General features: G+C 35.2%; 2 protein-coding genes across 2 annotated transcripts; one reads left to right on the top strand and one right to left on the bottom strand.

Moving 5' to 3' along the window:
- Window positions 1-2,304: 2,304 nt before the first annotated feature.
- On the top strand, window positions 2,305-4,266 carry LOC145230392 (angiopoietin-related protein 2-like). Its single transcript, XM_080095816.1, has 5 exons — window positions 2,305-2,408; window positions 2,476-2,572; window positions 2,634-2,730; window positions 3,252-3,380; window positions 3,983-4,266. Exons 1-5 carry the CDS (start codon window positions 2,319-2,321, stop codon window positions 4,167-4,169), a joined length of 600 nt encoding a protein of 199 aa, XP_079951942.1. The 5' UTR covers window positions 2,305-2,318; the 3' UTR covers window positions 4,170-4,266.
- Window positions 4,267-5,997: 1,731 nt separating this feature from the next.
- On the bottom strand, window positions 5,998-12,393 carry LOC145229344 (gap junction beta-2 protein-like). The gene is made up of 10 exons (XM_080094668.1): window positions 12,249-12,393; window positions 11,678-11,768; window positions 11,102-11,214; window positions 9,632-9,760; window positions 9,202-9,306; window positions 8,744-8,851; window positions 8,121-8,330; window positions 7,625-7,749; window positions 7,039-7,139; window positions 5,998-6,355 (listed from the first exon to the last, which is right to left on the bottom strand). The coding sequence occupies exons 1-10, from the start codon at window positions 12,279-12,281 to the stop codon at window positions 6,324-6,326; spliced, it is 1,047 nt and encodes a 348-aa protein (XP_079950794.1). The 5' UTR covers window positions 12,282-12,393; the 3' UTR covers window positions 5,998-6,323.
- Between the last annotated feature and the right edge of the window lie 1,583 nt (window positions 12,394-13,976).

The following is a 13,976-nucleotide window of genomic DNA, read 5'->3' as shown; positions in this document are numbered from 1 at the left end:
GACAGCTTCTGTTGTCATTGTTGGCAAAATTATGAAGAAAGCAACCCGGTTTCTAACACAAATTTGAACTGTATGTCTTCATATTGTTTTTCCAATTGTTGTGACGTCATCAACAACAATAATTTTACTTTTTAGGTTATTACTGTACACTCCTTACAGTATGTATGTGCAATATGTTACAGTACAGCATGTGCAATATGTTTGCTTCCCTGATTGGGTAAGACCAATTTAACCATCTCGCCTTACCCCAAAATCCTAGGCCTACTTCGGGTGTGAAATGGCATAGGAATCGTTTGTGGCAGTGGTCGGCAGCCATCGGTCCGCGGCTCGGTGACGGTCCGTGAGGAGTTCGTTTCCAGGCTGTATACTTTTTCAGGATATATGCTTTAAACAGTTTGTACTTCCATCCCGGAGATAATTTGTGCGTTTTATAGCTGAGCATTATTTGCTTTTTAAAGGCCTGTTCACGATATAAAAAAAAATAAAAATTTGTTGTTGTTTTTTCGTTTGGTTAATTTTCGCATGAAATGCAACAGTTTTAAGTTATGTTTTTATTATGGTAAACAACGTGTCGAAATTGCATTTGCATTCAGTTTTTTGCTTAAACTACTCACGAAAAAATCTTCAAAAGAACCTTATTTAAGAATAAATTGAATAATTTATAAGCTTCAACTTTAAGACAAAATACGGCTTTTGTACTGGAAAGATAAAAACATTTGACATTTGTGTTTGTTGCGAATCTTTGTAAATGCATTTGCAGCAATGCCATTTGCAAAGCACCAATAAACTTTCTGTTTCGCCGGATATAACCTTTGCGTCGCTTGATAGAGATTCTTTGCTTAATGCAAACGTCTTCCATTCATACATCTTTGCTCTACTTCCTTTTTTAACCTCATACACTTAATTGTAGCTGCCTTTGATTGATTGAACATGGCAACTTGTTTGCAGTGGTTCAACGTTACTAACATAATAAAACTGTCTGAAACTTTCGGCGTTATTTTAGCGTTGAATTTTAAAGTCACGTGATTACGCACTGCTTTTCATGAAGTTGCTTAAAAGGGCTTGTTTTTGCATATACTGATTCACCATTTTTTCTATAATCAATTCCTAATTAACAAGATCGGAGATAAAGTATCTGTGGAATTTACGATAAACTTTCCCGGTCAAGTATTGAAAAGCACTAATGTACTGAATTTGGCCACATTGGGACCTTGGAAAAATTCAAACAACCAACAGTTTAAGAATCAATGGGTTGCCATCGACATGGACGTTTTCAACTTTCAACATTTTCAGCAAATGTTTGCATTTATATGAGCCATGATATATCACATGCGATATCGTTTTCATTATTTTTTATGATGTTACAAAATCTCACTGCAAGAACATATGTTTTGGTATGTTACGCAACACCGGATGGCACAGGAAAAGGTTTTATAATTGTTGAAAATAAAACGAAGTAAGGACCCAAGTCAAAAACAAGGACATTTCTTAGCAATATAGACAACAATTTTTCTAGACATTTCCTTCAAAATAATGACAAATCTTCCAAAAAAAGGACGGTATGGCAACCCTGTTAATAGGGCAGAAACTGCATTGTCACTTTTTAAATCTTATTTTGCTTCTTGTTCACGCAGGCAAACTACCTTAAAACATGTTGTTGCAATTAACTGCATTGGTCCTGGTGTTTTACACGTCACACGTTCACGGACAGCAGCAGTGCAGTTACGTCACCGTTCCCATATGCGGTGATGACGTCACTGTTACTCCTGGAAGCTTAATGAGTGGGAGGGCCGAAAAAGGGGCCGCTGGGCCACCAGGCAAGATGGGCCCACGGGGATTACCCGGCAAAACAGGCGAAAAGGGGGCTGTTGGGCAAAAGGGTGAAGCGTTAAACTTGGAAGATTTCAATCAGGAATTAAGAATAATTAAACAAAAGCTTCAAGGTATACATTTGTAATTTTAATTTTGTTTTAATATTTCATTAAATGTGTTCGAAATACGAGAAAACTTTGTGGAAAGAGATTACAAAGACTACAAAGTACCTCTGACTACAATGTAAATAAACGTTTTGACTTCATTGGCTAATTAAAATGATTTTGTTTGCGTTTTTGACTTATGTGTTTGACCTGACCTAGTGGCTAACAATCATAATACGCCTTGTTGTCTTTGTCTTTCCGGATGCTTTCATGTATATGCCTGTAAACGGGCTTCTAAAGAACATTCCGGGTTCGGGCTCAAATTTCAGGCCCGTGAAGAAAAATTAGGTTTAGATGGACTAAAACAGAATTTATTTTTCAGAGATCGAAAGTGCCCAAACAATGCCCAACAGTTGCTGGACATCACCAGTTAACGGATACCAGCGATTCATAAATAACAACCAGGAAGCAGTCTGTGAAGATGGTTGGAATGTAAACAGGGAAAATTTCAGGATAAAAAACACATAGCATTGTATCAGTTTTTTTTTTTAACTGACAGGTTTTTCAGCGACGATTTAACGGAAGTGTGGATTTTGACAGAAACTGGCAGGAATACAAAGATGGATTCGGAAACATGAGGGGCGAATTTTGGCTTGGTAAACGGATGCTCAAATAGATCTTGTAGGTAAACTTTTAAATTTAAGTTGAAAAACTCAGGTTTGGACAAACTACATCATTTGACAAGTGGCGGATCGTGTCGTTTGCATGTGAAACTTGTTGCTTTTGACGGCTCCCAAGTTTTTGCGCAGTATAGGTAAGTTTTCTGCCAAAAAATCCTATCGAATTTCGAAACCTCACACACAGATGTGCTGATCAGTTTAATGAGAATATAACCGTCCAAATAAAAGTAAAAACCAACATGCCTTTTTTCAAACGTTTCGGCAACTACACGTGCCATTTGTGACATAAGGCTCGTAATTAATGATTTCTACGCGAAGGTGGCATTTGCCGAAAACGATTGAATAATTAAGCATGTCGTTTTTCACGTTTATTCGGGTTGTTATGTTTCTCATTAGTCATACTAAATAGTTCAAAAAGCAACATCTCTTCTGCTTCCACGCAGTACCGAAAAGTTGTTTGTGCTGAAAACATAACTCAATTAAAAAAAAACGACGTAGCAAACACTTTTATATAATTGTAAACAAATCGGCTACGTCACATAACAAACGTTTAAATTTTCTTGTCCTGTAACGTTTTAGATACGTATGTAGCAGTTTTCGCCAAGAAAAATAGAACAGCTTCCTTACAAGACTTTAAAACTAGAATTGTTTACAGTTCGTTTGCAGTCGGCAACGAATCAGACAATTATCGTTTACATGTTTCTGGGTACAGTGGAACATCACGTGACAGTCTAACGTATCACAACGGAATGCAATTTACCACCAAAGATCGGGATAATGATAAGTAAATAAAAAAAAATAAAAAAAAAATAATAAATTTTCTATAATATTAGTCAATTGCTGAAAAAAATGTTTTACTGACAGTAATTCTTTCCATACCAATTTGTTTGACGTCGTAAATGTGTAAAATAATAATGACAAACTTAATTGTGACGTTATTTACCAAGAGCCTTCGACAGGTGCTTTTTTTCTTCTGTATGGTAAGTTGGCGGATAGATATATTTTATGGTGTTGGTGAAGTTTGTCAAGGTATGTAGTAAAAGTAATTCAAAATCCAGTGTATAAAACCATAGACCAAACAGAATCAACCGTTGTGCACAATAGTTTCACGGAATATATATTTCACCAAAAAGTTTTGGCATCTTCAGTTCGTTCTAATCGCTTACAGAAACTGAAGATGCCAAAACTTTTTGGTGAAATATATATTCCGTGAAACTATTGTGTACAACGGTTGATTCTGTTTGGCTTAGTATTTTATACACTAGGTCTTGAATAACATTGATGTAGAGAACAGTAATAACCGGAAAACTGCTACTGTAGGTGGATTTCAGTTCAAACTAGACTTTATTTTTATGTAGCCTAGTAAAAGTTTATGTTGTGACATAGGTATTCTTCGGACAACTGCGCCGTTCACCATGGTGTATCCGGAGGCTGGTGGTTTAAAGCATGTATCGACTCTGCACTAAACGCAAAATGGGGAAGATCAAGATCAGGCCTGCGTAACATGATCTGGTTTGACTGGAGGGGTGGTGAAGCAGTTAAAGAATCAACAATGAAGATCAGATGTGATTGAAACCAACTGCTAGTTCGTCACTTTTTCTAAGTTGTATGTGGTATGTTAATGAAGTTCCCACATATCAAGCCTACGTTCCTTTAAAAGAAACCATAATAGAAAGATTGTACCAAATAGATTCTTATTCTTTTGTGTATAAAAATGCAAAATGATGTTTTTATATGATGACATATAGTATCATGTGCAAAAAAAATTGGCAGCTGTTGATAAAAGTAGCTTTTTTTAGGGCGGAGTAAAATATGTTAGAACTAAAAACTAGAGCTTTTTTTCGATTTAGGATTGGAACTACGGACATTTTGCTCTAATTTGCTGAAATATAATGTGACTGCTATGCTACACTTTCCCTTTCTATAACTTCACCGTCCGCAGTTTTTGTAACTCTTTAACATTACGCATCGGCTATGTGGAACTTTTGTAATTGTTTTGTGCTTTGATTGTATTTACCGATCGAAATAAACCTGTTTACCCGGTTTACGAAAGTTAGAACTAAATTGCTTTAAAACAGCAGTTCTTAAACTTGCAGACTTTCCTCAAGTTTTATGCTGAAAGAATTTCCTTAAACTAAGGGACTGTATGTCATCGGGCTTTCCTATTCTTCCTGGTGAATAAAATGTGTTCTCTTTGGTTGGGTAAAAAGTTTAAAGTGGTTAAGGAAGCGCACGGAGTCACAGAGGAACGATTTGGTTCAGTTGTGTGATATCCTTATCGAATAAAAGGTGATCAGGTTTGGACAACTGTATAATGACATAAGTTGCTCTTCCCAGTCAAAGTCTTTAATTTATATTTTGTAAGTGACCTTATGTATGTTTTCAGTTTTGTTCCCATGTATGTTTGTCTATTTCGTACATGTCCGTAAATTATACCCTGTTTGCGATTGATTAACATTTTTTCCCTTTTTAAAAAAACTTACAGAGCCACTCCCGTTGCGCACGTTTTTATTGCAAAATTCCGAAATTTAAGCTTTCTAAAACTGTTTGATGAATATAGCATGTGTTCTTGGCAATGATGATCCCCGGGCTGGTGCACGAAGCTCGAGTCTTATCACTAGGTCCTACTGGGTTCTGAGCCCTAATGAAAAGCGTGTACGTTTTCAAAAACTATTTAAAACAGTAAATATTGATTTCAGAATTTATCCCTGTCTTCACATGATAGACGGACTAAACGCTAGTGTTTTCTAACCACTGTACCACGGCACACTAGTTAGCCGTATTCGTTTGTTGAAATCCAATCATTTTGTTTCCATAGGTTTTCTTCTGTTATTGGACACCGATTACCCGGCGATTGAAACTGTCCAACAGTGATTCTTGAAACTCTCCCAGAGTGAGGTGGTATCTTAGATCTTAGTTTCCAGAATGACTGGAAGTGTGGGAGCCTCTTCGGCGCGCTCCACCAACGTTTCCCTACTAGCCGAGTTTTAAACATAACTTAAAACACACTCTTTTGTTGGTTCCAGATCCATAACTCATACAAACACATTGTTCTGTCGCTATCCATAAATTATGAAGCTATTTACGCCTTCCTAATTGTAGTGTGCGCCATTGTCGCTGTGTTTTTATTCAGGTAACAAAATAAACTTATACGCGGTTTTCGTGCCGATACTTCAATCGTCGCTTTACATCGCAGTGTGTCCTACCACATTTTCTACCAACTCTTTATGACCAAAAAATACACACGTCATTTAATCTTTAAGGTTTGATCGTATAATTTAGCTTTTTAATGTTTATTGACACGAAAGATGTTGCACGCATTATGATTATCCGAAAACATTCAACAACAATAAGAAGAAACATGTTAAAAACTAATAAACAAAACTTATTAAGGTGTAATTAGCGATTTTGGGAATAATTATTTTGATCTATAAATGTCCTAAGGAAAAAAATATAAAATAAAACCTAAATGAATCGAAATGTACAGAAAAGCGAGCGTCGATAAAACATGGAAATAACAGTCTGCCTTCTTTTAAAAAACCGCTCTCCGAATATTATTTACAGTACGATGACCTATTTATTACATTTTGTAATTTTTGTAACTTAATTGTTTTTGAATTTTCTACAACACTCTATGAAGGATTTTTTTGCACAAAGTTTGATACTCAAAATTCAAGCAAATCGACAATTTTAATGCAGCATGATACGTATTTATTAATTTCCATTATCATTTACTTTCCGAAAATGTGATGGTGCGTCCTGGAAGAAAAAACAATTGTTTAGGTTTAAGATTTGCAGTTTTACTTACTGTTACTGCAAACCGGAAAAATAGGCCATTTCAAAAAGATTTGCATGTTTTTGTTATTCAATTTAAAAGAAATTGTAAACATTCATGTGCATCCATTTATTTTTTTAACTGTTTTCAAAGGAGCCAGTTTTGCGATTCATATATCTTGTTCAATGAAACAGGTGATACATGGGATTATTATGTGGAACTTTGATATTTGCACATTTTGACTTGTTGATAACTGGAACCAATGTATCACTGGTATGCCGTTGTGGCCGATTCAGCCATATGAGGGGTCTATAAAATTTAGACTTTTTGTAGAGATTTGCTCAGAACATCTTAATGCTTTTAGGACACACCAACAGCAGTTCAAATTTTGGTCCCTTTTTGTGCCCGTTTAACACTGAAGCTATTTACACCTAACTAGCTTAGAGCAAGTCAATAAATTTAGGCTGGGTTTATGCTTGACTGGAAGTGTGTTTTTAAAGAGCATAGTTTCTTGTAAATTTTACTTAAAGCATTACACTTACTCAAGTTGTCTATGTTTTAATAGGGAGGATTTTTACAAGGTTTAGTAAATAATCTCAAGCTTGAGGTTTGTAAACAACGTCAAGCTTTGTAATTTAAATTCTAATTACTTATGTATATAGCTTACGTGTCACTACACTATCGACAGCAGTAGCCTCTTCTGCCCATTTAGCGTCCGGTGGTGGATTACGGTAAACGTACACGGTATTTGCTTTCTTGGGTTCTTTTCTGTAAATCATTGAATGTTGAACTTTCAGGGCTCCAATCATTGTTCGCGTATACGTAAAATAATTTTAATGCTTATTTATACCCCTCTTTATATTAACTTGACTCGCTTATTAGTGTATATTTTTAACTTTTGTGTTTAATTTAAGTGTGGTCCCGGAGAAAAACGAGTTCAAAACCCGGACTCGAATCCGAAAAATCGAATCAAAACCCGGACTCGAACCCGAAAAAACGAGTTCAAAACGCGGACTCGAATCCGAAAAATCGAATCAAAACCCGGACTCAAACCCGAAAGTACGAGTTCAAAACCCGGGCTGAAACCATTAAAAAAACAAAATAAATCAGAACCGAAAGTTGTGGTACAACTGGTGCCGAGTATAAAAAGGGGTACAAGTGGTACCGCGTGTGAAATGTGGTACAAGTGGTACCGAGTGTAAAACCCGAACCCGACCTGAGCCCGAAAAAACTCAACTAAACCCATATCTCACGTCAATCTTCTTTTGTACAGACGACGCCACAAAAACCTTGCCGGCATGTAGATAAGATCCAGGACACAGAGCAAAAGACAGACAAAGCTGAGGTTATTCATGTAACGCAGAAAGATGGTTTTCTCCTGAAAATTGAAGGACTTAAATTAAACCAGAACATCTTTGAACAGTGGCTTTTCGAAATTTTCAAGCTTGTGAGATATGACACATTACATATTTTTTTTCGCCATGCACTTTGAGGCAAAAAAAGTGTGAAGTAAACAGTTTTGCAACTTTAGTTTGCTAGATGAGACAACTATTGGTCACTTACAAAATTCAACATTGTTATGCATAATTTTATCTTTTAATAAAGCTCTAAAGCACAATGTGACATTGTAAATTAGAATTTTGCCCGGTACACTTGGAAATATTTCAATTTTAAAATACTAGTTATAAAGCCAAAGCAATATAAAGTAAGCGTATAATCTAGTATTCTAAACGAATGAAATCTACTTACATAAGGTCTAGAAGGAAAACACGGGACCGCCGCAATTTTAGAACCAATGACCACGGCAGTAGCACAAGCAGTTCGAAAATCCGCTTTATCGTCTCTGCAGACATAGGTCGTTGGCACAGTGGTCATTAGAAGTTGATCTACTAGGCCGGCGTCGCATTTTGGGTCAGTTTGGTGACCTGGAAGGGCGTTTGGGAACTCGCAACGAACGTCCTGTGAATAGATTAATGTTATTGTTTTTTTTTAGGTCGGTTGAGAGTCATTTCGTGTTTTCAATCGCCAAAGAAAGAACGAATAATAAGCAACAGAATAAAATGTTAAAAGGATGCGGATTGCGTAAAAAAAGTTTAAGTTTTCTTTTGTATTGATTTCTTGTAAAATGAGCGTTATCAGCGAAAAAGTTGAAATAGCATCAACTTTACAGGGTCTTACTCATACAAAAGTAGCTAACATATTGTTGAGTATATGATGTTATATAAACTGCACTTAGCTGACTGAGCACTCTAATTAACTCTTTTCTAGTATACTTGACTTTTTTGATCGATTCAGATTTAAATACAATCTATGTCATCTCTGACGTCACCGTCTTGCGACACGTTTATGGGCCAAAGCAAAAAATGCTGCACCTGAATATAGTAGAGTGTGTATCCAATGTAAATAAAGGCGGCTTCGATAGCTAATTTTAAGATTGTGGTGACGTAATAAGCGACGTAGATCCTGTTGGTGACGTCGATCTGTAAATTCGGATGTAAAAGATGATTTTTGCAGCTGTGTCACACAACAGTCATATTATAAACAGCTGTAGATAATAATAAACAGCTTTGAATTTTGTTTTTGTGGGTCAGTTTTATTCAACGTACAAAAAGTTAATTTAAACGGTGGATGTCTTCTATTTGCGGGAAGGATTCTATAAAAAAACACTAAACGTCACTTAATTTTTCTTTCAGAAAAGAATAAATATTTGTTCATGCACATTCAATTGCATTTAAATACTTGAAATCTGACAAAATTCTGAACCGGACCAACGGGTGAAATTAAATTTGAAATGAATCCAAGACGGTTAACATTTTGATAACCTACTTACCTCAGTTAGTTTGCCGCCACTCAAGACTTGCTTCTTCCTTACTTTGCCAACAGTTTTCTTCTTACGCGAGATCTTTTTCAGTTCGCGTTCCTTTCCGTCGATTTCCTAAGTGAAAGTTACGAATAAAATTTGTTAAAGTGTGGCCCATATTTTCCTGGGGATTTCCTTGCCAAGTGATCTAAAGCGTTGATTTATTCCTTGCATTAACACATCTAAGTGGAATTCGTACGTGTGGCCCTAACGTAGGTCAAAAGAAAAACACAAATCTAACTCTTGACAATAAATTATCTGGTTCGACTTAAGTGACTGCTGAAACTTGACTTGACTCGAGTGTTCAACCAATAAGACTCCATGTTGTATTAGATTAGACTATTTGGCTGATTGATTTGTCTTGACTTGTTACTCGGATATGAAGATTCGTTTACATTACCACAATTTGATTTTTCTCTTCTCCATCCAAACCCACTGCTCTTTCCAAATCATGGATCTTTTCGATTTGCGCCGTGATGTAGAGAGAGTAGAAATGGAACATAAGTGTAGGAAAGGTCACTGCCAGAAGCTAAAACAAAATAACATCGTGTATAAATAACCTATATTGAAGTTTCACTTTTTTTACATGGTTAGATTGGTGATGGTCAAAATATATTCTTATAATTTGATATCTCGTCAGATTTCGTCAGAAGTCAGATTTCGTAAGCACCGGCCGTAAACTTCGAAAAGCGAATTTTGTGTATTTTATTCAGATTTTAACAGTGGTAATTTAAACCGCCGAAAAAATTTACTGCTTGCTTTAGGAATTGCAATGCACCTAAAAACTGAAAGGAAAGTTTTACACCTAAAAAATAACAGTTTTGCTAAAGTTTTGTTTTAAATGTGTTTTTAAATAGAAAGTTGCCGATTAGGTAGGGTCATTGTAATACTTTAACGTTCAGATTTTTTGTTTGATTGCGCAGTCTGATTTTCACAACACAAAATGTTTTGGCTACCAGCTTTGTTGAAAAACTCAGAAAAAAAACTTTTTTCTCTGTTGAAAAACTCAGGAAAACTCGTACTTGCCACGCAATTGTCGCTGATTGTTCAGAAATTGTAAAAGTTTGAATCCAGTTGGTCATAAATAAACTTCCAATAAAATTTCACACGTGCGGATACTAAAAAGTTGCATAAGACTGTTCTGCCAGCAATGACGCTATGTCTGGTGATTTCCGCTGACGTAATACCGCGTCATGTGCTGAGTCACCATAGACTTGACGTGATGTCTGTAGTCAGATGATCGGACTGTTTTCTACAGTTGCCAAAATCCACTAGTTTCCTGAATGTTGCTCAATCAACAACAGAAAAAGTGCAAAACTTATCTGAACTTTGAACTGGTAAACTATTATTTCAAATGTTTTTGAAATAACTTAACTTATTTTGTTAATTTGTATTGGTTAATTGCGTTTGACTAAAATGGATCATTGTTTAGTTTACAGACGTGTCGCCTTCCTTGCATCATTCACACTTTGTTATTAGGCCATTAAACACGTGAAACTTTTAAAATTAAAGTTGTCTTTAAAAAAAATCGAATTTTTCGCAATACATTTATTTTCATGTTTTTCAGATTTATGACGAGAAACGGTTATATGTGACCTCATTATTGTCTTATTTCTTACAAAAACATTCTTTATCACCCATAACAATATACTTAAAAATTAACTTCTTTGAACATTTTTTGTGTGTTTTCAGTCCGTCCCCAAAGTGTACCACAAACAAAATTCAGTTTCTTAGTAAAAACACTGCTCTAAACATTAGCAAGACTGCGTTTTTAACATCGACATTAGAATTTGAATGTCCTACAAATGCTACAATCCCGCCAATATGATCGTTTGTGCTGTCCTGCTTACAATGAAAAGCACAGACAAACCTGAAAAGCCCAGAATCGAAGATGCGATATCTTCGCAAACTGGTTGTAGCAGATACTTGTACATTCGTCACCTATTTTTCCGCATTTAAACGACGCTTGTTCATCCCCATACACTGTGAAGAAAACATATTTTGTGTTTTGTTGCTAGCTAATTCTCTATTTGTGTCTTGTTTCCAAACGAATAGCATTTTATATCTCATCTTGCCCACCGATTTTGTATTTATCTTGCATCGTAAATACCCTTTTGACTATTACGTCTTAAAAAGTTCTTCAAAATGGCAAGCCTTAATCAATTACAAAAACAGTCCGTTAAACCCGCGAGTTTGGGAATAACTTCATTATTCAATCAATATTTATTTATTTTGTTACAGCGCCCAGAAATAAACACGATAATTTTCATTAAAACAAACAAACAAAACAAAAACGGTGCAAACAAAAAAGGATCAGCTTGAACCACAAGTGGTTATAACTAATAGCTGACCCTAACTAAAATAAGATTAGGTGTGAATTCAATTTACTAATGACTATGAGTACAAATACACTGAAATTAAAACAAGACAAATATTAAATCCTTACCTGCTCCGCCAAGGGTCACGACCACGATCAGACGAAGGACAAAAACCAAGACGTACCATAGCTGTCCGAAGAAAGTGCCAAACTTTGAAACCTGAAATTTCATATTTTTGTCATAGAAAAAAACAAAAAAACAAGTTTTCGAAAAATCCATTATGGTATGGTATATGGCCAGGAGTTCTACACGTTAAAGTTTGCGTGTTTTTTCTCTCATTTCAATGCTGAAAATTGTTGCACTAACACCAGTTTAACTGTGCCATGCTGTTGTCTTATAATTGTTTAAAAGTAGAGTTATTGGTTAGTTAAATAAAAATGAGTTTGTCTATTGCGAACGTTAATGTTATTTTCTCTTACACGATAAGTTATATAGATGGCTACTCGTTTTAAGTGAGTCTTTCCGTCAATTACTCTGAACAGCATCGGGTTATACCACCAAAGAGTTGCTTCATGCAAAGAGTATTTTCAGTTCGTCTGGTAATATCACAGAGCATTTGTTGCCCAACAAGTCGAGTAAATTTTGTAATCCGAACAAGTTATTAATACTTTTATGTGAAAGATTTTGTTACGTACATACCTGATCTGTGATCTTTTCAATTATGCTCCACATTCTGCTTTGGAGCGATCTTCAATTTCTTTGTTTCGGAGCGCACTTCTATTTCCTTTGATTTACATTGAGAACAACTAAGCTTAAGGTTTTTAGTTTTGTTTGTTGTTTTTGCAACAATTCTGTAAATAAAAAAGCTTAATACTGTAATCAATTCATTTTTTTCTTATAAATAGGCATTCTTAAGTGGTTGTTTTTGGTATACAACATCGATCGAGTTTTAACTTTCTGTTTTCGAAAAAAAAATATACGCCCTTTTGCTTTTATTTATTTTCTGTCAAACTTATGTTATTGGGCGTTTTGCATTTTACTTTTTATGGGCGTGTCTAAACTGGTTCTGATTTAGACACATTAATCTCTCGCATGTCAAACACTTCACACCAAAAACGTGTTGTGACCAAAGTTATGCAAATACTGTTTCACACCATATTTCGTGACCAAGCTCAATGAGACATTTGTTTACGTGTATCAATGCATTTTTTACTCAAAAGACAACAGATTCAAAACACACTCTTATTAACATCATTATTGCGCATAAATTTACCAATTTATTTAACTTTGTATCATGGAAACCAGGTGGTTTACCAAGTTTTTATGTTTTGTCTTTTTCAGCGAATTTCTTGTAAAACCACCAAAATAGCTCTATAGTAAGGCCTTAATCGTTGATTACCAGTACTTGCTCTTACAGCACCAGGTTCTTCTAGTCTAGTACTACCTAGCAAGACGTTTAAATGACCAAAATTATTAGGTTAAAATATTTAAAAACGAATTTCCTAAATAAGATCCTATATAGCCTACTTGAAAGCTATTGTTGCCAAAGTATTCAAATCGCACAATTAAAAATGATTATGTCTTTGTTTTCATTAAAACTATAAACGCTAAAACGCTTTCTAATGATTTTTTAACTAAAAAGTAAATTCTTCATCAATGCGAAGTTTTTAACACTGTTTTAGGTTTTTTAAATGGCTTACTTATAACATCGCTATGATAACTAAACGTGTATACTCGCATTTGCACAGATTACGAAATCATCATCCTATACTGAAGAGATGCCTGCTTCCACCAGAAACTGTCAAAATGTCTTCAATGTAGCGTTAGTGCTGGTGATCGGGGCTTGTTTCCGGGTTCGCGTTCCTACATTTTGGGATGGAGTGAATGACACATTACACGCCGAATCTTGTCACACAATGCTATCAGAAATTGCGAAATAACCAGGCTGTATTTTATAATAGTGTTGTTACATTTCGTCTAAAGGGGTTGCCGGTTTATGAATCATTGGCAATAATACAAATTACAATTCCCTTATAGCTTAATAAACACATAGCCTACAGAATGCAAACAGGTTTCTTGTAACTGTACCTTGCATTTAACCTGTGAATTTATTCGCATCGAAAACGACAGCAATTGTTTTTATGCCCGATTAAATTAGGTTTTACTTGTTAAATTTTGCTTTTTTAAATAACTTAGGGTGGTAGGCCTATTAGATATTTTGTTCAGTGCACCTAAGTGTAAATAACAAAACTATTTTCAAATTAACAGCTTTCAGCGTATTTTTGGAATATCAGTAAAACATGGCATCAAAAAGGCATAAAGTATGACATATTTACAATAGGATTACAATAGGCGTCAAATATAACACAATTATTTTTGCGCACGTCATTAATAAATGAACGGTTTTGGTGGATAGTCTTTGCGCTA

Source organism: Phallusia mammillata, chromosome 5, assembly GCF_965637545.1.
Source record: "Phallusia mammillata chromosome 5, kaPhaMamm4.hap1.1, whole genome shotgun sequence".
NCBI lineage: Eukaryota > Metazoa > Chordata > Ascidiacea > Phlebobranchia > Ascidiidae > Phallusia > Phallusia mammillata.
The sequence above is the reverse complement of the archived record's forward strand: the minus strand, read 5'-3'. Positions and strand labels throughout refer to the sequence as shown.

Bases quoted from the DNA above. Each gene is read 5' to 3' on its own strand.
- LOC145230392 (XM_080095816.1), top strand. From the start codon at position 2,319: ATGCCCAACAGTTGCTGGACATCACCAGTTAACGGATACCAGCGATTC. The intron at 2,573-2,633 runs GTAAACGGATGC...TGAAAAACTCAG, and splicing joins GAGGGGCGAATTTTGGCTTG to GTTTGGACAAACTACATCAT. The intron at 3,381-3,982 runs GTAAATAAAAAA...GTTGTGACATAG, and splicing joins AAAGATCGGGATAATGATAA to GTATTCTTCGGACAACTGCG.
- LOC145229344 (XM_080094668.1), bottom strand. From the start codon at position 12,281: ATGTGGAGCATAATTGAAAAGATCACAGATCAG. The intron at 8,331-8,743 runs GTGCAGCATTTT...ATCTATTCACAG, and splicing joins ACACACTCTACTATATTCAG to GACGTTCGTTGCGAGTTCCC. The intron at 7,140-7,624 runs GTGAGATATGGG...AATGATTTACAG, and splicing joins CTGTACAAAAGAAGATTGAC to AAAAGAACCCAAGAAAGCAA.